The 22,613-nt window shown below is 36.5% G+C and overlaps 1 protein-coding gene across 1 annotated transcript in view; it reads left to right on the forward strand.

The window, feature by feature from the left end:
• Positions 1–2,164: 2,164 nt before the first annotated feature.
• LOC136754778 (uncharacterized) overlaps positions 2,165–22,613 on the forward strand; it is a 34,348-nt gene continuing 13,899 nt past the window's right edge. The window contains exons 1-32 of the mRNA XM_066710898.1: positions 2,165–2,350; positions 5,202–5,347; positions 5,878–5,993; positions 6,436–6,569; positions 7,469–7,692; positions 8,266–8,375; positions 8,508–8,626; positions 9,126–9,261; positions 9,975–10,057; positions 10,208–10,327; positions 11,008–11,109; positions 11,271–11,429; positions 11,832–11,914; positions 12,612–12,756; positions 13,226–13,270; positions 13,613–13,780; positions 14,522–14,641; positions 15,020–15,130; positions 15,654–15,686; positions 16,009–16,143; positions 16,515–16,661; positions 16,804–16,938; positions 17,573–17,727; positions 17,832–17,976; positions 18,402–18,456; positions 18,740–18,806; positions 19,230–19,363; positions 20,117–20,160; positions 20,511–20,684; positions 21,296–21,450; positions 21,674–21,787; positions 21,987–22,102. Coding sequence (XP_066566995.1) covers positions 2,299–2,350; positions 5,202–5,347; positions 5,878–5,993; positions 6,436–6,569; positions 7,469–7,692; positions 8,266–8,375; positions 8,508–8,626; positions 9,126–9,261; positions 9,975–10,057; positions 10,208–10,327; positions 11,008–11,109; positions 11,271–11,429; positions 11,832–11,914; positions 12,612–12,756; positions 13,226–13,270; positions 13,613–13,780; positions 14,522–14,641; positions 15,020–15,130; positions 15,654–15,686; positions 16,009–16,143; positions 16,515–16,661; positions 16,804–16,938; positions 17,573–17,727; positions 17,832–17,976; positions 18,402–18,456; positions 18,740–18,806; positions 19,230–19,363; positions 20,117–20,160; positions 20,511–20,684; positions 21,296–21,450; positions 21,674–21,787; positions 21,987–22,102 — 3,782 coding nt within the window. The 5' untranslated portion in view covers positions 2,165–2,298. The remainder of the gene's footprint in view (positions 2,351–5,201; positions 5,348–5,877; positions 5,994–6,435; positions 6,570–7,468; positions 7,693–8,265; positions 8,376–8,507; positions 8,627–9,125; positions 9,262–9,974; positions 10,058–10,207; positions 10,328–11,007; positions 11,110–11,270; positions 11,430–11,831; positions 11,915–12,611; positions 12,757–13,225; positions 13,271–13,612; positions 13,781–14,521; positions 14,642–15,019; positions 15,131–15,653; positions 15,687–16,008; positions 16,144–16,514; positions 16,662–16,803; positions 16,939–17,572; positions 17,728–17,831; positions 17,977–18,401; positions 18,457–18,739; positions 18,807–19,229; positions 19,364–20,116; positions 20,161–20,510; positions 20,685–21,295; positions 21,451–21,673; positions 21,788–21,986; positions 22,103–22,613) is intronic.

Raw genomic sequence — 22,613 nt, forward strand, 5'->3', positions numbered from 1 at the left:
TTTATGCTGGTTTTTTTTAAAGTATTTAGGTAGGTTTTTGCAAAGTGCTGAGCTTGACTCCCTGCTACAACTTCCTTACTGCTTCAAGAGGGATGAGATGCAGCATCCTTCATATGCACGTTGTCAAAGCTATTTTCTGTACTTCATGCCTACAAAGTGTATACTCCAGCTGTTCCATCAATCAGAGGATTTGATGCAGATACAATTCCTAATATATATATAAATATATGCAAACCTTACAATTCAATGTTTTTCATTTATGGGGTGATGTCTGGTTACCTTGCCCTGAAAGAGTGATCTCTTTCAAATATAAGGTAACCATATTGCTCTGCAAAAGATGATGTACACACTAACTTCACTGTTAAAAATGAATGTTGACTGGTCCCTCCCACAAAAATGTGTAATGGATGAAAGAGCTAATTGAGAAGGGGAAGTGGTAGGAAAGTCAACCACCTTCACTTTCTATTAGGAATTTATCACTTATTTCCTGTAATTTTAGACCAGTATAGCAAATAAATAGTCCTTGGGTTACAGAATATGCCAGTGACATTGTAATATGGTTTCTCCTAACCTGCCCGTTTGTTTGTTTGCTTATTTATTCTCATGTGAATGTGTGGCTCAATACCATTCTCCACTTGACAGTCTGCTTGAGAAACAGTGGTCTACTGTGATCTGCAGGTTTTCCGAGTGGCTGGAATTAGACTGTGAACAATATTCACTTTTGGGAAGAGACTGTAGCCTACAGACATTAAGTTGCCATGTTTCAGCAGGACTCATTAAAGCTTTGCATTTCAGGTGGTCTGGGATAAAAATGTGTTTTTTCATGATAATTTTTTTATTGTTTTGTAACATGGCTTAAAACCATAAACATTGAAATAAGTTAAAAAGTAACAGTAGAAGATTGGGTATTTGTTGTATAACATTTACAGTCTCAAAATATGTGCAGTGATAAACAAAATATAGTGACACCTTTTGGACTTTGTGAGGTTACAGTGCCACTTCAAGGTAAATGTGACATTTTTTTTTCCCTCCCTTGTTGTCGCTCTGGCTAAATATTAGTAAATGTCACTGTAGGTACTTTGTAACATTTCATGCACAAGGTCTTTCCTTGTTTTTTTCTTTTTCTTTTTACATGTTAGAAGTAATGGATGGATGCTTACTGTACTACATTACATTGTGTTTCCCAATTAGTGATACAAGACCACTTGCACATTTTGCAGTGTCTTCACACCAAACACCAACAACACTGATGTACACAGTGAGTTCTATTGAGTTGTTGTACGGCATCATAGGTTGTATTCTTTCTTGGTGATACATCTGCAAGGAAATGTGAAAAACTGTGCTTAGTCAATAAAATATATTTTATTATGCTTTCTATGAATGAGCCTATTGAGCTTAATGCTTAATGCTTAATGCTTAATGATGGTATCTACCAACTCTCATTCCAGCACACATTTAGAAAACTGAAATGAAATTGCAGATTTTATATTTTTCATATTCTCTGTGAAGTTAATTAAAGCAGCCCTGATACTACAAAAAATAACCCAATCACAGTCAGTGAAACATTTGCAACTGAACCAAGAAAGCCAAATATAAATTGAGTAACTTAATTGAGGAGACAGTACTAATGTGTACTAGTGCTAACATATTTTACCTTTCTTCAGTTCAATGGTGGACTATTGAAATTGTTACATCCAGTGTGGGGCATTTCAGTCTTCATTTAAATTTTAATGCTGTTTTGGTATAGTCTGGTAATACAGTCCTTACTCTCTCCTTGATGGATGGTTAGGTTGACACATTGCTTTTAAATGCAAAGATGTTAATGTTTAAATCAAGCATTACACCATTCCTATTATTGTGTTGTTGCTTAATTACCCCACACAACAAAAATAAAGAATAAAGGTTTACAGTATAACATGTATGCATTGCTCATTATTGAGTGTTAAAATTAATGTTTTTTAGTATTTTCCAATTATTAATGTAAATTAATAATAAATTGTATGTTTCTTTGACTGTCCCTTCATTGTTGCATTTCACAGTTAAGATGTAGACAATCAATGTACTTTGTTCAGATCTTCATGCATTTTTTTGCTGGAGGTGTAATTTTACAACCCTCAGTCACTGGACTTTTGGACTTGTTGAAGAAAAGAAGACGACTCATCTAGAGCAGCGCAGAGATCTACTGAGTGGCGGCTGGTTGGACCAGAGCACCACAAACAGGGGATTCCAGTAACTACAGCAACAGGGGATGTGCACAGCTGTATGTGGGACATCTAAAAACTCACTGGCAAAACAAAAATGCAGAAACTAATGCTCCTGCTTTTCATTTTCTGTGCTTTATTCAACAGTGGTAAGTCTAAATTATTATTATTTTAAACAGTATCCCAAAACGCTCCTTCTAATTCCCACAAAGGTCCACAAAAAGCTGTCCAGGATATCACTATTATATTCGCACCTTCAAAATGCATCATTGCAACAAAAGTGAAGCAGCTTCACTTTTCTCAGTTTATTCAGTCTTGATTCATCGACTTATAGAGTTAACTGCAAACAATTTATGTTATGTTGTGATACTATTAACATAAATTGAATACAAAATAACAAAAAGTGTCAAAAAAAAGGGTTTTTGCAAAATTAATCAAATGTATTTTTTATGTGTCAACTGTGAAACTTTTGTAGTAGCCTTTGGTTGATTCAGATAGCCGTTGTTATCAAGTGATGGAAATGTATGTATAGCATGCACATTGACACTTGTGTATATTTCCTCAAATGAAAAAACAGGTTTAGAAGGTAACATTTCTTTGTTTTTAAGTTGTTTTGCTACCTCAATTCTTAAGATTCAGAGAATGAGCTTGTGACATTTTACACTAATATATATTATTTTTTCCCCTCTCCACATGCAATTTGTGTTATTTACATTTTTTTAATCCAGGCCTATCCTTTAATATACAATTTTATTTGAAACGTTTGAAGTATGCAGGTAAATTTGCCAGTAAATTCCTATTTGCTGTCTGTTGCCCTATGTTTTTTGTAACGGGGTTAAATGTTGATGGAACCAGTTACATGAGCTGTTGGTTTTATAAATATGTTAAAATTAAAATAGAAATATAGTACATTTAATCTTGCTAAAAATCTCTTCAATGGTCTGCTCCTCATTGATTTATTTCACTTTACATACATAAATTAGGAAATTATGATTAGCTGTGTTAGACATTTTTTCCAGGTTACTACAAGGAATTTGTTTATTCCTTGAAGGAAGACTTAATCATCTGAATTTTTGTGCTCATTTAAGACTGGAGTGGAACTATTCACCACCATCATCATCATTATTATTATTTTATTTTTTTCAATGTTCTTACAGTGGATTTTTGATGGTCAGAGACTCAATATGATGAGACTGAAAAGACAGTCCAACCTTTTGATGGCATTATAAAATACTCCATAATCAGTTATGTTGGCACTAAAGGGGTTGGCTCTCTGATATGTTAAGTATATGTTGCCTTTCTCTTAGTCACAACTGACAGAGAGAAATAAAATGTGTTTTATGGGGAGATAATATTGTGTTATTTCACAATATTTATTCACCATAACATTTTATGACATATTACAATTATTATACAATATGTGTTGAATTAATAGTAGATCATATCCTATGTTGCAATGGCAATACTGTAAGAAACCACTTTCTGTTGGCATTCATAGTTCAATTGATCATGTATAGCTTTCAGTAATTCCAACAACAAGTTTCCAGAAGCAGTACAGACATCATAGTAGAAGTCTTTCATTTAAAGTCTAAACTAGATGAATCAGTTCCCTATGTATTTGATTTAACATGTTCTGTTCTTCCATTATTTTGTTGTTCATGCTTGCAAGTCAAGAATGAGAACCAAATTGTGAGGTACACACAAGCTGGAAATACAGAAATACCAAATTTCTTTAGTTTTTGGAAATGGGTGAAGAAGAGTTATGTTATGTCCTGTAACAAAGTGTTATAAAGCAGTCACATGCCACAGTGACAGGGAGGGGGAGACAAATCGACCTTTGCTATAAGATGTTAGTATTGGAGTTCAGAGTCGACCATTTAAGGAAAGGAAAATATGCATCAATCAAATATGTTGTAATGATTACATTCTAGATGCTAAACCTCTGAAGCATTTGGTGCCCAAAACATGTATTTCTGTTTAATATCAAGTGTACTCTTCATCATTGTGTTGTTTGCTGAGTGTTTGGTACCCCATGGAAGCTGAGACTCCCAGTTTTCTAACAGTGTCATGCATTGTCTGATATGAGATATACAACTCCGACCACATAAACATACCCCCATCACCCCCCGATCAAAATGAGGCCATCCACGTATAACATTTACACGCCTGTGTTTTTGAGCCATAGCTCAAAACGTCAGGAAGTAAACACTCTCTGTACAGTGTACTAATACAGAACAATTTTATATAATCAGATCTGAACTTCTCTGTGTTTGATAGAATATACAATATTATATACTTGCTTAATTGGTAGGGTGTTCTGAACAAAACAAGGCTATTTGCATATTTGGATTTGAGGGATCTGTGAGCTGTGAGGGACCTGTGAGCGTCTGAATGTGTCCCCCGTTCCCCGTCCCCCTTCAACATCTGCCTTTGCCTCACTTTGCATATTGAAACAACATGCAGAAAAAAAATACTTTTTAAAATTATCTTGTGTTATGTGTTCTGTGGTACTGCAATATTTGAAGAAAATTCAAGCGATTTCCATTACAATGATAAAATCCATATGCATGTGTTCAAGTATTTACAGAGTTATGGGCTTTTGAATTGGGACAGTCCTTTTAGGAGGAAATTCATTTTTTTTGTCAGTTGAATGCCTCTATAAAATCTATTGCTTTTCTTCTCAGTGATCAATTAATTGCTCATCTGTGGACTTTTATTTTCACATTAAAGGATTTAAGTTCATGTCAATATCTAATCAACCATTACCGAAGAGACTCTGGAAAAGACATTACTTCCCATTACCACCCATGTACCTACTTCCTTTACTGATAATGATTGCACTTGTGGTGATCCCATGGTATCTCTCACTCTTAGTTTTAGGTTCAAAAGTACAATCACACAGCATCTTAGAAAAACAAAAACTTAACCAAAAACTGCTGTATCGAAGAATGCATTACACACTACAACTTTGACAACACAATTTTGTGGTTTTGTTTTTAGCAATGAGCAACTGTGAAGAAGGATGGAGACCATTTGATAATAAATGCTATCATATCTCCAGTGTCAGTAAGCCATGGATAGATGCGAAAGCAGACTGTGAGGAAAAAGGGGGATTTTTAATGACCATCAAAGACATACATGAAAGAGTGAGTGGAAGCCTGGTTATTATTATTATTATTTTACTAAATTCTCTGCACCTGGGCTTTGAAAGCAACACAAAAATTTAATTCTTTCAAATATCAAGTAAATCTTTGATCAAACAAAGAATGTCATAATATAAAGATTTGCATTGCATGTAGGGCAGATGTAAACTGCCATGGTGGTACAGTGGAAATATATATTTTAGGTTAAAAATGTAGATCCCTGTGAATAAATTAGTAATCAAATGGTATGATCTTAATTAATTCATTGATTAATAATTATTCAAAGACCTGAAATGGACATCTCTGAAACAGTCAAGAAAAACTATTCACTGTTGAACAATGCTCAATATAAATCCAGTTTTTTTTTTTTTAAATAATATGAACTTGTTCTTCATGATTCAGCAGAATTTGTTACTCATAACATAATTCAAGAACTGTTCTTCAGATGATCCTTGATCAGTTTTGATGGTCTCAACTGATAGATGTAGATTTGTGGATTAGCCCTTCTCTTCTGTTCCGGCATTCCTTTGCAGTCATGGATTCGCACTCAGATTGGCACGCAGGACATGTTTTGGATTGGTTTGAATGACATTGCCAGAGAAGGAGTGTGGGAGTGGTCGGATGGTGACATATATTATCCCTATCTGGCGTAAGTGGTGAAATATCTTCTCTGATCCTTCTGATCCAAGTTCAGACAGCTCCATTTCAGATTCAAATTCAATTCTCTAGGTTTCCAATCAACCTGTACTTTTAATTAGGTTACATATATTCTGTATCTGTTCTGCTTCTTTTGGAAAAAAATATATTGGGTGACCTATACAATTTAGTTTATGAATGCTACTGTCCCCTGGATTTTCATGAAAGCTAGATGTTGCAACTCTGCACACATTGGGGAGGGAACTCGAATGTGTCTTGTATTTATTTTAGCTCACATGTACTAGGACATATGTTTATCATATGTTTATGAAATATCTCATGGTTATGTACAATAACCTTGAAGGAAAGAAGAAAAGAATTAAAGAAACAATACAAATATCCTGACAACCAAAACAATTAAAATAATATATATGTATTTATTTATTTTCCTACAGGAATTGGCGAGAAGGGCAGCCGGACAATTGGCAAGACAATGAGGATTGTGTCAACATAGTGGCCAGTGATTATGGCAGGTGGAATGATGAGAACTGTGCAGTCCAGCGACGCTACATCTGCAGAAGACTGAACCGTACGTTCAATAGCCTCTACTAACTTCCTGCACAAGTTAGTTAGTGATTTTTTTGCCTGATGCTTTTATTCAAAGCATGGGTACCTGCCACTACACTTAGAGGTTTACTGCAGAGATCTGGGTAAAGTACATGCTTCAAAGGTCCCGCAGTAAGGTCCCCACTACAGATTTAGTTCCCCAATCTTCCTGTTATATGCCCAGAGCCCTAAGCACTACTATACACTGCTTTCCCATGTAGAGAGGCAGAGCTAGGATGTTGTTCTTTTATACATAAAAGGCACTTATATTGAAGCCATGGGTTCTCATCCTTATAGGGTTTTAATTTGTTGGTTTCATGTCCTGAATTAGTGTGCTTTAAAATCCACAGAGATGTAGACTCTTTAAGGGCACTCATCTGGACATTTGGATGATGTTGGAGGATGATGACAGAGGAATGTGCTCAGAGACACTACAGGTCAATAGGCCTACATGCCACAGCGTTATTGTTTCAGTCAGTATTTGCAACGTCAAGTCAGCCATCTCGAAATGTATTTTTTACTTTTGTAAGAAAAACAGCAGATAACACTTCAGTTCAAGGGTCACAAATGGCACCTTTAAAATGTATGACTATTGTAACTATGAGATAATAATAAGGGAGTAATATATGAGAACAATGGAGCTTGTTCACTCTCAAGAGCAGAAGCCAGTTAATATCAAGTCAGTTGCACTCTTTGAATACATATATTGTGCTTAGTAAGAGTTGTAAAGTGAAATTTGTGTACCCTAATCTAAAGTATTCCTTAAGTGATATTTGGACTCATTTTAAATAATTGGTAATGGGAGTGCCTTATTTGCCTAAGTACAGTATACTGACTGTGACTTCAACTAATCTGTACCATTCATGTTGTGCCTCTTTTCAGCAAACCCGCCTCCTATATGTGACACGGCTAACGGGTGGTGGAATTACAGCTCCAGCTGCTACAAGCTGAATTCTGACACCTGGAAATCCTGGGCTGCTGCGAGGGCAGACTGTGTGAGGGAAGGGGGGGATTTGGTGTCCATCCTGTCAGATGCAGAAGAGCATTACGTCACCAGCCGCCTGGATTCTTCCCACTTTGATCTCTGGATAGGCTTCTCAACCCTGGTAATGATTTCATTGATACAATCCTCGGCAGTAGATGTAGAAATCCACAGACGCAGAGAATACTTATTCTAAAGCCATTGTAGATGTTTTCATGCTAGGCTTTTTAATGCTATTGCATCACCTCCTTAACAGGAATTTTGCTAATTCCTATGAAGACTTTTTCCATTTTGCCTTTAGAAAGTGAACAAGAAAATAAAAAAAAATTGTTCATTTTCTTTAGTTTATATTAGCCTGTGATAAATAAATAAATAAATAAATAAATACACACATCTCCATCCATTTCATGGGATGCATGTCTTTTCAAAATCTTATATCCATAGCATTTATTATGCTTTAGGTTTTTAGCTCTTCCTTGCAAAATGTGAACAGTCTTTCTGTCTTTCTGTTAATGTCAAATTTGAAAGAAATACAAGCAGAATCATACTTTATTCGCATTATACTGACTGACTGATTATACAGTAAAAGTTTTATAGGAAAGACACAGTACAGGTAGGTCAGTCAAGATCAGAGGGTTGCTTTTTCAAATGTCTTTACAATGTTCCGGTAAAACAAACATAATATTTTGTGTACCAGCACTGCACATCAATATCCTGCGAAGTGCTGACCAACAATGAGAAGTTCAGCTGGTCTGATGAATCAAATGAACAGTATACCAACTGGGGATCTGCACAGCCAGATTTAAGGTAAATATATGGAAATAGTGATTTTTTTAAATTATATATACATATAAGCACTTTATTTATTGGAAATTCAGAGTATCTTCACAGTAGCCTTTCTGTTGTGTCAAGTGAAAATCACAATCTATTTTCTAACAGCCATAAGGAGACAGGAATCTGCACTGCACTCATTAAAGACACCGGAGAGGAGTATGGAAAATGGAGAGCCCATCTGTGCCGCTATGAGAGACCATACATGTGCAAAAGAACAATTAACAGTAAGCCACAACACATGACTGCACATGACAATACAGATCTTTACTGAACTTTTGCATATATGTCATACTTGTTCACTGACACGAAAGAACAATAGGAGGGTGTCTACAAAAAACACGTAATATATATATATATATATATATATATAGCGACAGATAATTGGTGTGGCAATTAGTAACACCAAACAACCAAATGCATTTGGTTATGCATAGGGTGCACAGGTATTTAAATGTCAAACCTCAACTTAATAAAATCAAGTGGTTATGCAATTAATTGAAAGTTCTTAGTGTCAGGCATTTCCACAAGCCTACCTAAACAAATGACTGATAATTAGATATAAAGCAATTACAAACTTTCTTAAAGGATTGAATGGCTGTTCATGTATCAGAGCTACACCATGAAATAATGAAGTAATCAGAGACTCCAGTCATTTGTGAATTGTTATAATATATTTAATGTAAACTACTGATTTATGTTTTGTTTTTGTTTTTTGTCCTATAGCCATTTGCCCACCTGGATGGAATAGTTTCCATGGTAGCTGTTACTGGTTTGTTAGTAATCCTAATCTTCTGACCACTTGGTTTGAAGCACAAACAAAATGTTCAGGTCTTGGAGCTAACTTGCTAACAATCAAAAGGTAAACAAAACTCCTGTAATACATAGAACTCTCAGAGTTTACAAAGTAGGCAGATAATCATCCATTAAAAAAAAAAGTTAATGGAAAACATTGACTGGTATTGTTGAGTTATATGGCCTCCTAGATTTTACTATGTCATAAAGTTGCTTACCTACTTGAGCCAATAAAATACACTGTGTTGCTTGTGAAATGCTCAGGTGTTGAAATCCTCTATTATCCCCTTTTCCCATTGGTACCATATTCAAAGACAAGGATAGATAATGTTTCACCACTGTATATCATTCCTAATTTGATGATAGATTACAGAACATTTTTTACGTTAACAAGTTAATACATACAAATCAATGTTGTACTTACTGCCCATCATATAGATTCCACATATCATAAAAAGTTATTGTAAAAATGCACGTGTGATTTGGAAGAAGGTAATGTAATACTTAGCTATGATCAAGGAACACTAGTACGATGGCCCATAAAAAATTGATGAGGTGCTTCATAATATTCATTATAAAATGCAACAAAGTAAATCACGTCCCACCAATCCTTTCTCTACATAAAAGTGCTTTCATTTACTTGTTCTGTCTTTAAAACTGTAATGCAAAAGAAAAGAAAAAACTTGTTGGTATTTTCTTTAGCTACCAAAAGATGTAACATTAACATTTGTTTTTTTGTAAGTGAGTCCTCATTTGATTTATGACAATTTTTTCTGACAGTGAACAGGAACAGTTCTATATCAATGGTTTTCTGCCAGACCTGCTCCAAGTTGATGTGCCTGACATCTGGATAGGGTTATCAGGTATGTCTCTTTTAAGATTAAGCATTTTTAAAAATGAAGCCTATGTTTAGTAAAAGACATGCTTAAAAACATGAATTGCATATAGTGCTGTAATGGTACACTGCTTTACTATCTAAACTAACATTATTTTGGTTTCTTTCTGGACGTTAGATAAGGACTTGGATGGCAGTTTCCGATGGGTGGACCGTGAGGAGATCACCTACAAGAACTGGGCTGTTTCTCATCCACACAATGTTGCAAAGATGTGGGACTGTGGACAGATTTACACTGGTATGTTACTTGGAATAACAGAAATGTATATAAGTGTTTCTGTGGGTGTTTATTTCACTTACCAAAGTCAAGACTCCAGTATATCTTCCTCCTTTGCTGACTGCTCTGAAAAGGCAAAGGTCAGGTCTAAACAAGAAGTGTTTTTTTCTGCTGTCAGGAATGGTACTAGTTCAAATAGTTTATTGACCTTTCACAGTCCTGATTGTAGGGCATATTGCACAGGAAAGACCTACTTTTTATAATTAGCTGTACTGCTAAATTATAGGTTACAGAGGCCTATCTCTAGTTTAAAATAAACTCTTAATTTAAGGTAGAATCTACCTCTTCCATTTATTGAACACAACATCAATTTGGAATACCTAAAATGCATTAGGCATTCTAATCAAACCACAAGGATTGACTGCTACCTTTTTCCAGATTCCCATTAACCATTTTTACCTGACTCCCATTGAACCACGCTTTTGTGAGAACACAAAATATCTTCCTGTCTGAGTTTGCTGGCCCTCCTTTATGCAAGAGTGTAGGACTGCATAATGTGAACTGGCTTCAGAAATGTTATAAATAAATTATACTAAATAAATGGGAAAATACTAATTTGTTTTCAAGAATAACACAATCACTGCTTCTGATTAAAGCACATTTCCCCCTGTGATTCTTATTTAACCCTTTCTCCAACACAGGAAATATTGATGGAAAGTGGGAAACCGCAAACTGCTACAGAAAGCAGGGATATGTCTGTAAAATGGCGGGTGGCCAGAACACTAAACCACCTCCTCCCCCAGGTAGGAAGGTCTCCAGTGGACTAATATAATGTTTTCTAAAGTAACTGCTCTGTTTAGTATTAATTAATGAGTATACATCTGTTGTTGCTTCTTTGCTTTTTAAAAACTATATAAATTAGTAATAAATCAAATTCAACTTTTTGAATGTGCTTCTGGATTAGGTTCATTCTGTGATGCCGGCTATATTCTGTACGGTGAGGACTGTTATCGCTTTGAAAATGATTTTATGGAAACATGGGACAATGCTCGACAGCGTTGTCGACATGATCAAGGGGACCTAGCCAGCTTCCATAATCCAGAAACACTGAGCTTCTTGGTTGGTGAGTATGATATTTAAAGATACACTTTTCTTCTTATTTTCATTTTTCTTTTTCTTGTATTAGAGGAAATAAATAAATGTATTGATGTTAACTATAAAATAAATATTAAGGTTAGATTAATGAAGAACGTTTGATTAATTTAAATGAGTGACCGTATTTCCAATGAGGGGTATGAATACTTTTAACTACAACTATGTATCATTTGTGTCTCTGAAATAAGTAAAACAGATGCTGGTTGATATGATTTTGTAGATTATTTTTGTATGATTGTGATTTTTTTCATTCCTGAAATAATACAGTTTAGTAAAACTTAAGTTTTCCCAAAATTTGCTGCAAATTAAAAGCCACCAGTTAATGTACATTTATTAAGCACAGGTGTTCTGCGGCCTTGTGTTTTTCCAGCTCACATGCCCAGCTCCTCGTGGGTAGGCCTGAACGACAAAGAAAAAGAGGGTGAATTTAAGTGGTCTGATGGCACAAGCACGGTAAACCACCTCTCTGCTTACACTCACGCCTTTTGTGCAGACCATTTGTGAATTAACTTACAAGACTCCATTTGATAATATTCACGGTCCTATTATATTTCTTTCTCTAAATTAATAGAGTGCATTTAATTCCTCTATAGACTAGAGAAACTCATTTCCAGTTGTGGAGAGCACCAGGCAATATTTAACCTACGATTCTCTAGACCTGGAAACAAATGTTAATTTAGATTGATTATTTGGTTTAATTAAGATATTTTGATCTTGGATGGAATGAAAACAGGACAACTGCAGCTCCCCAGGACCATGAGCGAGCATGGCTAATGTAGCTGGTGTAGTAGGGGGATGGTGTAATGAAACTATATGTGAATTGGTATATATCATACTTCAGGCATGGTCTACATTAAAATAATGTATTACTAAATATACATACATTCTGATCCTTTCATATTTCCCATTTACTCTGTATGTGACATCACACTGGGCTCCTAAGGTGTTAATTGGTCTAATTACATGATTACAGTAATTGCAGGTTGCATCAGTTGATATTTACACTTATGTACGTTTTTTGTATAAACTATGAAAAGGGAAATTGTATATTTTTGTAGGTGAAGGATGCACTCTCTTGAGTACTCTCTTGTGAGTCCAGACCCTTTGATTTATTGGAGGTAAAATATTGTGGCTTTGCTTCCTTCCTTAGGAGTTTACTCCTTGGGAGCCCAACCAACCAGATGACTGGCAAGACAATGAGGACTGTGTGCAGCTGCTTGGCCCGGAACAGTATTATTCTGGAATGATAAATGACCAGACCTGTGATACCAGCCTTTCTTTTATATGCAAGAAAGGTCAGCTTTGTATTTGAGTTCTGTCCTTGATAACAATAAACTACCTTACTATCTGTGACAATATGTGGCCAGCAACATCTTTCATTACATAATACATACTGTATACATGCATGCTGAGAAAATAATTCAGGTGAGTACTGTATTTTGTAGGGGAGTGTAGGATGTCTACAACTTAGTTTGTGTTTATTGTTTAAGGTAGTATGAGTGATGGAATATTTGAGAGAGAGAGAGAGAGAGAGAGAGAGAGAGAGAGAGAGAGAGAGAGAGAGAGAGAATGTGGATACTCTGTTAATGGCAGTAGATTTTAAAATGTAAAAAAAGAAAAAAAGAAAAATGCATACCATTTATAGTTTTTGCAGGTGCAAGTGAAAATCTTTCCCAAGAGCGTGCATCACTGTTTTTATCTAGGGGTGGCCCCTTTAATGGCGACAGTGCCATTAAATATCTTTGTCTTTTTGTGTTAATTTAGGGAAAGGGAAAGGACCAGACCCTACCCCTCCTACGGATGGTCCAGGTATTTATCCAACTACTAATTAATTGTACAGCACTGAATGAATGGGATTTCATCATCCACATTCTTAAGGTGGCTTTTCATACTATATTAGAAACTGTCTGTGTCTGAACCATCTTTTGGCACCTCCTTACGGCAGCTCTGTTTTGATTACGCATGCAGACTGATGCTTGGTCTTCCCTTATTCTTTTATGATATTCATTGTAACGGATGAATTTCTACAGTGGTGATGGTATCCTTGTATTGTTGTGTATACGTAGGAAATTAAATGTATGTGACCTTGAATTAAGTCATGTGCTAAATGCCTTAACATTAATCATAAATATTATCTCTCTTTTCACTCAGGATGGACTGAGAAGTGTGGATCCTGGGTGTCAGATCCCACCAATGACTTCTGCTACTTGTTCCAGTTCCTCTCCTTCAAGACATGGGCTGATGCACGTAGAGACTGCCTGAACCAGGGCACAGACCTGCTGAGCATCACAGAGCCTATCCAGCAGATCTTTATCCAAGGTATTGATCTGCCTTTTGATGGCTTTTGCAAACATCTCAGCAAAACATGAGTAGCCTGATGCAGTTTAGAAGAGGCCTGGTGCCATTTGCAGTGGTCTGAGCATGAACTCTGCGAACAGTACAAGAATAAAAAATTCTAGTATCAAAAGATTAAATATCTAGCATATAATTATTACTGCAAGAGAATACACACTAGTGTTTTGTGGTATTCTTTACACTGAGATTTAAAGCTCATATTTTCACCTGTTTGTTATAATTCTTTCAACAAACTCTTCTAATTCTATTGTTACAGTATATACACTGGAATAAGCAAGCAATCAAAATAACATTCAACATATTTTGAAATGGACATTGAAGGGTACCACTGGGTACATTGTCTGAAAATCAAAGGTATCAATACAACAGTTCATGACAGAGTCACATTCAAAGGATGGCAGTCAATGGCAAATACTATTCAAAAGCCTTGAGTACATAAAATACTAAATATCCCCCAAATTAGATGTAAAATAATTTGATGTTTAAATTGTGATATACCATGAGATTCCGACAGATACAACAAAATGTGTATGAAGATAAAATGCATGCCAGCTGGCTCTAGATAGTGGAATAATGCATATTTTAGAAGGACTGCCACCTTGAAGCAGCAATAAGAGTAAGTGTGTAGTGGAAGTGTGTCGGGACTCTTACTGGACACCATAAAGAGTTTTAAACTATAGTTTTCTAATAAGTTTTGGTCTACAGGCCAGGTTGCGTCGATTCCAACTGGGGTTGCCCTGTGGATGGGGGGTCATGATTCAGTTGTGGAGGCAGGCTGGGAATGGACCGATGGATCCCCCTTCCGTTTTATTAACTGGCATGCAGGTAAGAGTGAAGCGGCCTATCTGAACACTTGGAACAGCACAGCCAAATTGCATCTGTTTTATTGGACACCAGGTGGCCCATTCAGAACTCGAGTTGTGAGATCGATACTGTACCAATGGAGTGAAGAGTCACAGTGTTATTCAGTTCAGTGTGTCTTAGCATTTTATGTAAAGGAGTGTCACTTTGCCAGTTTAAAATAAAGTCCTGTTTCAAAATGGTCTTTATTCAGCTTCTCAGAGACCCGGGTTTAAAACAGCAATTTAGTTAGATTGTCCGCATTTGATTAATGTTAACGGTACCCAAACCAACATCTCCTATATATATATATATATATATATATATATATATATATATATCTTTCTTACTTTCTTTCCTTAGGCAATCCAGATGATTACTATGGTGAGGACTGCCTCACCATGCGTATCAATGATGGCTATTGGAATGATGATAACTGCCAGTTCCTGCGAGGCTACATTTGCAAGCGGCGGGGTAACGCTTTTATCATTATGTATACTTGTTTTCCAATACTGTGACCAGGAACTGTGTCATGTGCTGACCATATCACAAAGCCAGGCAAGGATGCATTGAGTCCTGTTCCATTGACACGCTGGCAGACTGTGGCATCATTTGCGTGTTCAGATCATGACAGAAGCACCTGCTCGTGTTTTGCCTGTGCCGGACAGTACCAAGGCTGCCAAATGAGAACCCATTATTGGTTTATTCACTAGGGTACAGAATGCCACAATTGAAACCAAAGGAACAGGAAAGGACTATAGGAATACTGATAGTCAACTTGAGAGGATAGAAGGATCTTACACTGTAGGATAAATATAGGGCCAAATTAAGCAAATTGACCAAGGGGCTTACTAGCAGTATTAAGGATTGTGTCTGCTGAAACGGACCTACAGAAGAAGTCAGGTTTTATAGGGTTTCATTTACAAACACTTTGTAATTGTAATTTGTAATTGTAACGTGATGCTTCTTTCTTTTGTATTTTTGATGTATTCTACAGGAAATGTGCCTCCCGAGGAACATCCCCACGAAGGTACTGTATAGTATTGCTTTTATGAAACTCATCTGTCTTCAGATTGATATGGTGGGGAATCATCTTTTAAATTTCAAATTTTATTCTGTGGCTCTGTTAAGGGGAAGATTTATGTCTTTACAATTGTTGCAATTAAATGAATTTGACAAAACTGTACAGCCAAGAACCTTTAAGTCCCTCCACAGAAATGGATGACAATAAATGTAATAACCTAATTATGCATTGGTACTCCAAGACCTAAATGGTCTATGGCTGTGTGTGTACATAGGAATTGCACTATTTAGTGTATTTGCTGCCACAGAGTGAATGATCTCTTTCACAGGGTTCACCAAGGCCTACATTTGTGAGGGTGGCAATGCTGCAATCACATGTCCTCACAATAGTGTGATCAACATCCAGGCTGCCATGTTTGGAAGGAAGAATGCTGACATTTGTCCTTTAGGGTCAGGAACATCAGGTATGGAACAGGAAAGAATGGCCTCATGTGATCTATTATTATGCCTGGTCTCCACTCACTGAGACAAGTCCTGGGAAAACAATACAGGCAATGACAAGAACAAATAAAAAGACATTGAACTCAATTTTTATTTTAGAATGTATTTTATGTATAATGTATTTATTGACTGTACTTATTGACTATTTACTGACTGTATGTTGTTGTGTTATAATCAAGTGAGGCCAAATGCACATTGTCACATTGTTTGGACAATAAAGTAGTATTGTATTGTATTGTAAGGTAAATTGAAATAAATTTGGGAAAACATGATTATGAATGCACTTTGAATAGTGTGTGTCGCTCTGTTAAGACCCACAATGGCTTTCTTCCAGAAACCTGCACGGTGGATGGCATTTTACAGATGGTTCGAAACCGATGTGACAATCGAATTTTCTGCAATTTGTATGCCTATGTTGAAAATGACCCCTGCCCATTAGTCTCCAAATACATGGAGGTGGTGTACTCCTGTGAGCATAATGGTGAGTGAATGCAAATACAGGAACACTGATGGCAAGACCAAAACAACACTTTGACCTACCCACGAAATGTAAATTACAAACTTGTTATCAGTGGTCATCAATGGTTTGTTTTTAAACTGTGGTCCCATTTTTTTTTAATAAGTGTGTGTGAGAGGACTGGGGATGGAAGATGGAAACATAACCAATGCCCAGCTTTCAGCATCCTCTTCTTCCAGTGGCCAAGGCCCAGAGAAAGCCCGACTGGATGGAAACACTTGCTGGATGCCTTCCAGTTCCAGTAAGCTATATCTCTCACCTCCCATCTCTGTCAGTATCAGACTGACAACAAAACGTTCACCTTTCCAGCTTTATTTTGTTTAATTTTACATCCAATAAAGCTTTTAATCTGTGTATTATATTCAAAAACTAACACCTCAGAAAAGGGAATGTCACATTATATCATTTTATTTTATATTCTCTATATGACTTTTAATTGATTATTAATTTAATTGTGTATCCATTATACTGTGGGGGAAATTCAGCTGATTATTGTGTTTGTTTGAAAATGTTGATAAGATTGTTGGCTGTTGACTGTGAAGTCTGCAGCTGTGACGGATGCATGCCTACCGTTCCAACATGTCACAAAAATCGGTTTGAAAATGAATTCATCATATAGGCCTGATTTGGCAAGAAACAAACAAACAAACAAACAAAAAGCCGGGCAAATGTGTTTTTGAAAGATATCGTGTATTAAAACTTAATGGAAAGCAAAATTAACTTATAAGTTGAAAATGATTTTCTTTGAAGGAACTATATTTTCTTATCAACTCGTTTGAGGTTTTGCAGTGGTTGTGTTATCTATAGCTACTATCGTCTATAGGGCTTCATGTTAGGGGATAAGGGATTTTCTGAACATTGTTGTTCCATTACAGCCAATTCATGGATCCAGGTAAATCTGGGTGAGATTAAGAAGGTGACTGGTGTTATAATTCAGGGATGCCCAGGCGCAGATCATTGGGTCGAATTGTTCAAAGTGCAGAGCAGCGTGGATGGTGCCACTTGGCAGGACTATGTAGCTGATGGCAAGGTAATTCCAATGACCCTCTGTGTTAAATGATGAACACATTCAGAGACTGTTCACATACAGATTAGTCTAATCCAGGTGTTCTTGCTTTGTGGGGGCGTATTCAGGAATTACTGGGCGCTTCAGACAGAAATTCAAAGGACACACAGTTGTTTGGGACCCCTCTCTCTGTTCAGTACATCCGAATCCTACCTACATCCTTCCATGGAGCGATTGGGCTTCGAATGGAAATATTGGGTTGTAAACCTAACTGTAAGTTCAAACAGCTTTACCTACCACAAATACCAAGAAAACCAATATTACAATAGGCCACACAATTTCTGAAACAACAATGACACCAAATGGCAGGCTCAGGTCAGCATTCACTGTGCATAATGTTTGACACACAAATACTTTTTATGACCTGCGTATGTGTTGCTGTTCACCAATAGAGCACATAGGTGTGTTTCTGATTGTCAATATAACTAAGTGTCTTTAAGTAAACTTAGTTAATAGCTATATTTCTTTGTCCTGGTCCCTCTCCTGCTTTATATAACATAGTACTCCACTGTAGTGATTCCTCATAGTTTCTTAGCCTATGCAGCGGCTGGTTAACACTGGAGGTGTTCTTGCCAGGAGAGAGTGAACCTAGGGCTGACATCATTGCCCTAAAATATTTCATATTTCTCTGTCCACAGTTACTGTTTCCTGTGGCTCAATCCCTGCATTTAGTTTCACCACTGACAGAAAACTGTGAGTAAATATTCAATGCCAACATCTTGTTCTTTGAATGTATCAGAGGAACATTCCCTCCCCTCCTTGGACTAGATAATACACATAAAACATTTTAATTTCTGTTAACCTTTATCCTTGCTGTTTGATCATATATATGATTGTAATCCTTGAATACATTTGTTGTAGTGGCTGTATTTTCTATAACAAATTCCTGTACTTCCTGTAATTTTTATAATCTTCCAAACATTTCTTTAATAAAGATGTGTGTGTGTGTGTGTGTGTGTGTGTGTGTGTATTTAAGGGTACACTGTCCTGCCGGATGTGCTTCAGAGCCATATAATGTATTTGGTTCCACTGTGTATCGAGGCGTAAGTAAGCAATACAGTATATAAAACAATACTTCCTAATATAAAAAGAACACAATTATATATTGAAAATATATTTTTCAGAATACTGATATAAATAATTTGTACACTCCATCTATCCATCTGTCTATCTGTCTAGTATTGTATCTTGCTAATATCTATAATCGCATATCTATCATATGCAATACATATTTTCAGCTTCATTATTTTTCTCCTGCTGTGACGTATTAAAAATTATTGATAAAGATTCACCTCATCAGATTATTAATAACATCTGACCTTTGTGTCATTGACGCTAGAGTGCCTTTACCAGTATAAAGGTTTGACCATAACTATATGTGAGTGGTTGACCTGAGCTTGTAGGATGGGGGTTATGGGCTGCAGCACAAGAGGCTGCATGCTAACCTCCTGGGGGTGTGTTTTCAGGACTCCAATATCTGTGCAGCTGCTGTGCATGCAGGAGTGATCCTCAATGAGAACGGGGGAGAGTGCACAATGCTCAAAGAGGCGGGACTCAGCCAATACGGAGGATCCACCCGGAATGGAATCACTTCCAAACCGTACGAGTCACCCACACCCATGACATTTCACCTGGGACGTCCCACCGCACCCATGCACTGCTACAGCCACACTGCAGCTGAACATTATGAAAGGCTGAATGAATGCAAAACAACAATATATAGCTCTGGAAAAAATTAAGAGACCACTGCAAAATTATCACTTCTCTGGTTTTACTATTTATAGGTATGTTTGGGTAAAATTAACATTTTTGTTTTATTCTATAAACTACTGACAACATTTCTCCCAAATTCCAAATAAAAATATGAATGGAATGGAATGGCTGCCACACATGTAGAGATGCTGATTTAAGAAAAAAATTGCAGTGGTCTCTTAATTTATTCCAGAACTGTATTTCAATTATAAGAGTGCAGTGGGTTGGGGTGTAGGTGACTACGTTGTCCCCAAAATACTTCTATACATTGACTCAATATTAGGTTCACTAGCAATGAAGAAACCTCTGAAACACACTAGATAGGGTGAACATTTAGATTGATGTAATGTGATGTAATGTAAATCATTTTACATAATTTGACTCATTATACATTCATAAAAATGTATGAGATGCAGTATATTGATCTGGGCAGAATGTGCAATTCTCTCCTTAACCACTAGATGACACTAAGTAGCTACTCCATTCAGAAGTATTTCTACACACTAATTGATCAAGATCTAAGTTATAATTATTTTTCTATTTACCAATAAAGCATTTTATAATGCACACCCAACACTGATCTTATCATCTAAATCCACAGGTATACTGGCAGTTTTTCATATTCGTACAGATTTGCTGATGGAGGTATGATATGACATAAAGATCTCATCCAATTAAAAAACAGACTTGAAATGGTGTGAAAAAACAGCACATTATAATATTCAGGCATATGTTCATAAGAATAGTAAATAAAATATATTTTAATAATTTAAAATATATAAGTATATATTAAAATATATACAGTGGAGTTAAATATTAGTGAATGTAATCTTGTTATATGTCTTTATACAAGAAGATAGATTTACACAGTGATAAAAGGCTTTAGACATTATATGTGCAATCATAAAGTGAGTGAACATATGCTGGATCATTGTTCCATAGTTCTGTACAATTGCTGGTGCTTTCCATTGCCAACTGACTCTGTTCCCTTTCAGAGATGAGGTGTGCAGGACCAGACTGGTTTGAATTTGGTGATTTCTGCTACAAGCCATTCAGTAATAAACTGACCTGGCATGCTGCCCGGCAAGAGTGCAGAAGCATGAAAGCGGAATTAGTGTCAATTATATCGCAGACAGAGCAGAGCTGGTTGGAGAGCTACCTGTACTTGGGTAAGACGGATTGATTAAAAGCTTTTGAATAGCCGGTGTGAAACGTGAGTCCAGGAAGATCAGTTTCACTGTTAAACCAGTTTTGTTAAATGCAAACAACAGTGTAGAGGTTCCTGGTCCTCGGCTTCTTCTGGTTATCATTCTACTTCATCTCTCAAATACTTAATCGAAACACTTATTTGCTAAATTGAATCAGTAAAGTTGTTTCCAGGTTCGTGAGTTTGTAAAGAGGCCTACAACAAGTGCAGGACTGTGGCTTTCCAGAACAAGCCTTGCTCTCTACTGGAATTGTGTCTTTGAAGGTCAATAAGCACAGTTTCTAATTTAAAAACGTGTGTGAATGAAGATGACTACAACCAGAAATCCTGGCCAGTCATTTAATTAATAAACAGTTGGTCTCCACTGCCTAAATAACATTAATTAGTTAATGCAGAAGATCTCCCAAGCCTCCTGCCAAGCCTATACATTTGGGTTTGGTCTGGGCTGACAGTAAACATGTCAGTTTAGTAATCTCAAATGAACTGTATGGCACTATAACAGGCTTGTTGGGAATATTAAGAAAGTGCAATTCATTGGATGATCAGAAGAATTCTCATTCATTTGTTTTTTAGCCACCAGTGATGTGTGGATTGGCTTTAATGATTTGCACATACACAACTACTTCACCTGGTCTGATGATCACCCAGTCACATTCACCTACTGGGCTGCCGGAGAGCCCAATAACCACGATGGGTTCAGGGAAGACTGCGTAGAGATGCTCTACCAGGTATGTACCAGTCCCTTGCCTCTATACAATATATAATTTGTTTTATATTCAGGTCCAGATATAATTTCAAGAAGACATGCATATATCTCTATACATTAGGGGTGGCAAATGCAGTTCTGTGTTTTGAGCAATCAACTGTCAGGTGTACCCTATGTGTATCTGAGTGCAAACAAGTGTGTTTATGTGCGTGGCTATTTCAAGTGTCAAATTGTGTTTCTTTTAGAATGGCAGGTGGAATGATGTGTCTTGTACCGAACTAAATACCTACATTTGCAAGAAAGCGAAAGACCATTACCCAGCTCCATCCATTCCTCCAACTGTCTATGGGTGCCCAGAGGTAAGGTTATTTAGCACAAATAAACCTGCAACACTCAACCAAAGTTATTTTGTAAAGCTACAAGAAAGCATCAGATTCAATAGATCAAAGGCTGAGAATATTTACCAATGGTCAATAGAATTGTGATGAATGCATCAGAAACACTACCCTTCAGAATGAGAGTAATAAGGGTTCTTTGCTATGTCATTGCTTTCTGCAGGGATGGGATGCCTATGGTTACTCCTGTTACTGGCTTGAAGAGAATCAAAGGACATGGTCAGATGCCAAAGACTTCTGCAGGGAGAAAAACAGCAATCTTCTCCACATTCTGGACATGTAAGTGCTGTGGAGCTGATGAGTCAACCCATAGAAAATTCAATAGAAAACATATTTTCAATTAATAATTAAGCCACTCTCTTCATTGCCACAATTCTCAATAAAAGCCAAAGTGGTATTTATAGTCATTTGTTTTGTACGTTCCTAGAAGTGTCTTGAGAGATTTTATATTGAGGTTTTATTTTCACGGTGGCAAGTAGACCTTAAACCTACAGTGAGAGAAAAAAGTATTTGATCCCCTGCTGATTTTGTACATTTTCCAACTGACAAAGAAATGATCAGTCTATAATTTTAATGGTAGGTGTATTTTAACAGTGAGAGACAGAATAACAACAAAAAAATCCAGAAAAACGCATTTCAAAAAAGTTATAAATTGATTTGCATGTTAATAAGTGAAATAAGGGGGACCTTGCGGGCGCTGCAGGATTTCAGTCCTTCACGGCGTAGTGTGTTACCAATTGTTTTCTTGGTGACTATGGTCCCAGCTGCCTTGAGATCATTAACAGGATCC

This window comes from Amia ocellicauda, chromosome 8, assembly GCF_036373705.1.
Source record: "Amia ocellicauda isolate fAmiCal2 chromosome 8, fAmiCal2.hap1, whole genome shotgun sequence".
In the NCBI taxonomy this organism is placed as follows: domain Eukaryota; kingdom Metazoa; phylum Chordata; class Actinopteri; order Amiiformes; family Amiidae; genus Amia; species Amia ocellicauda.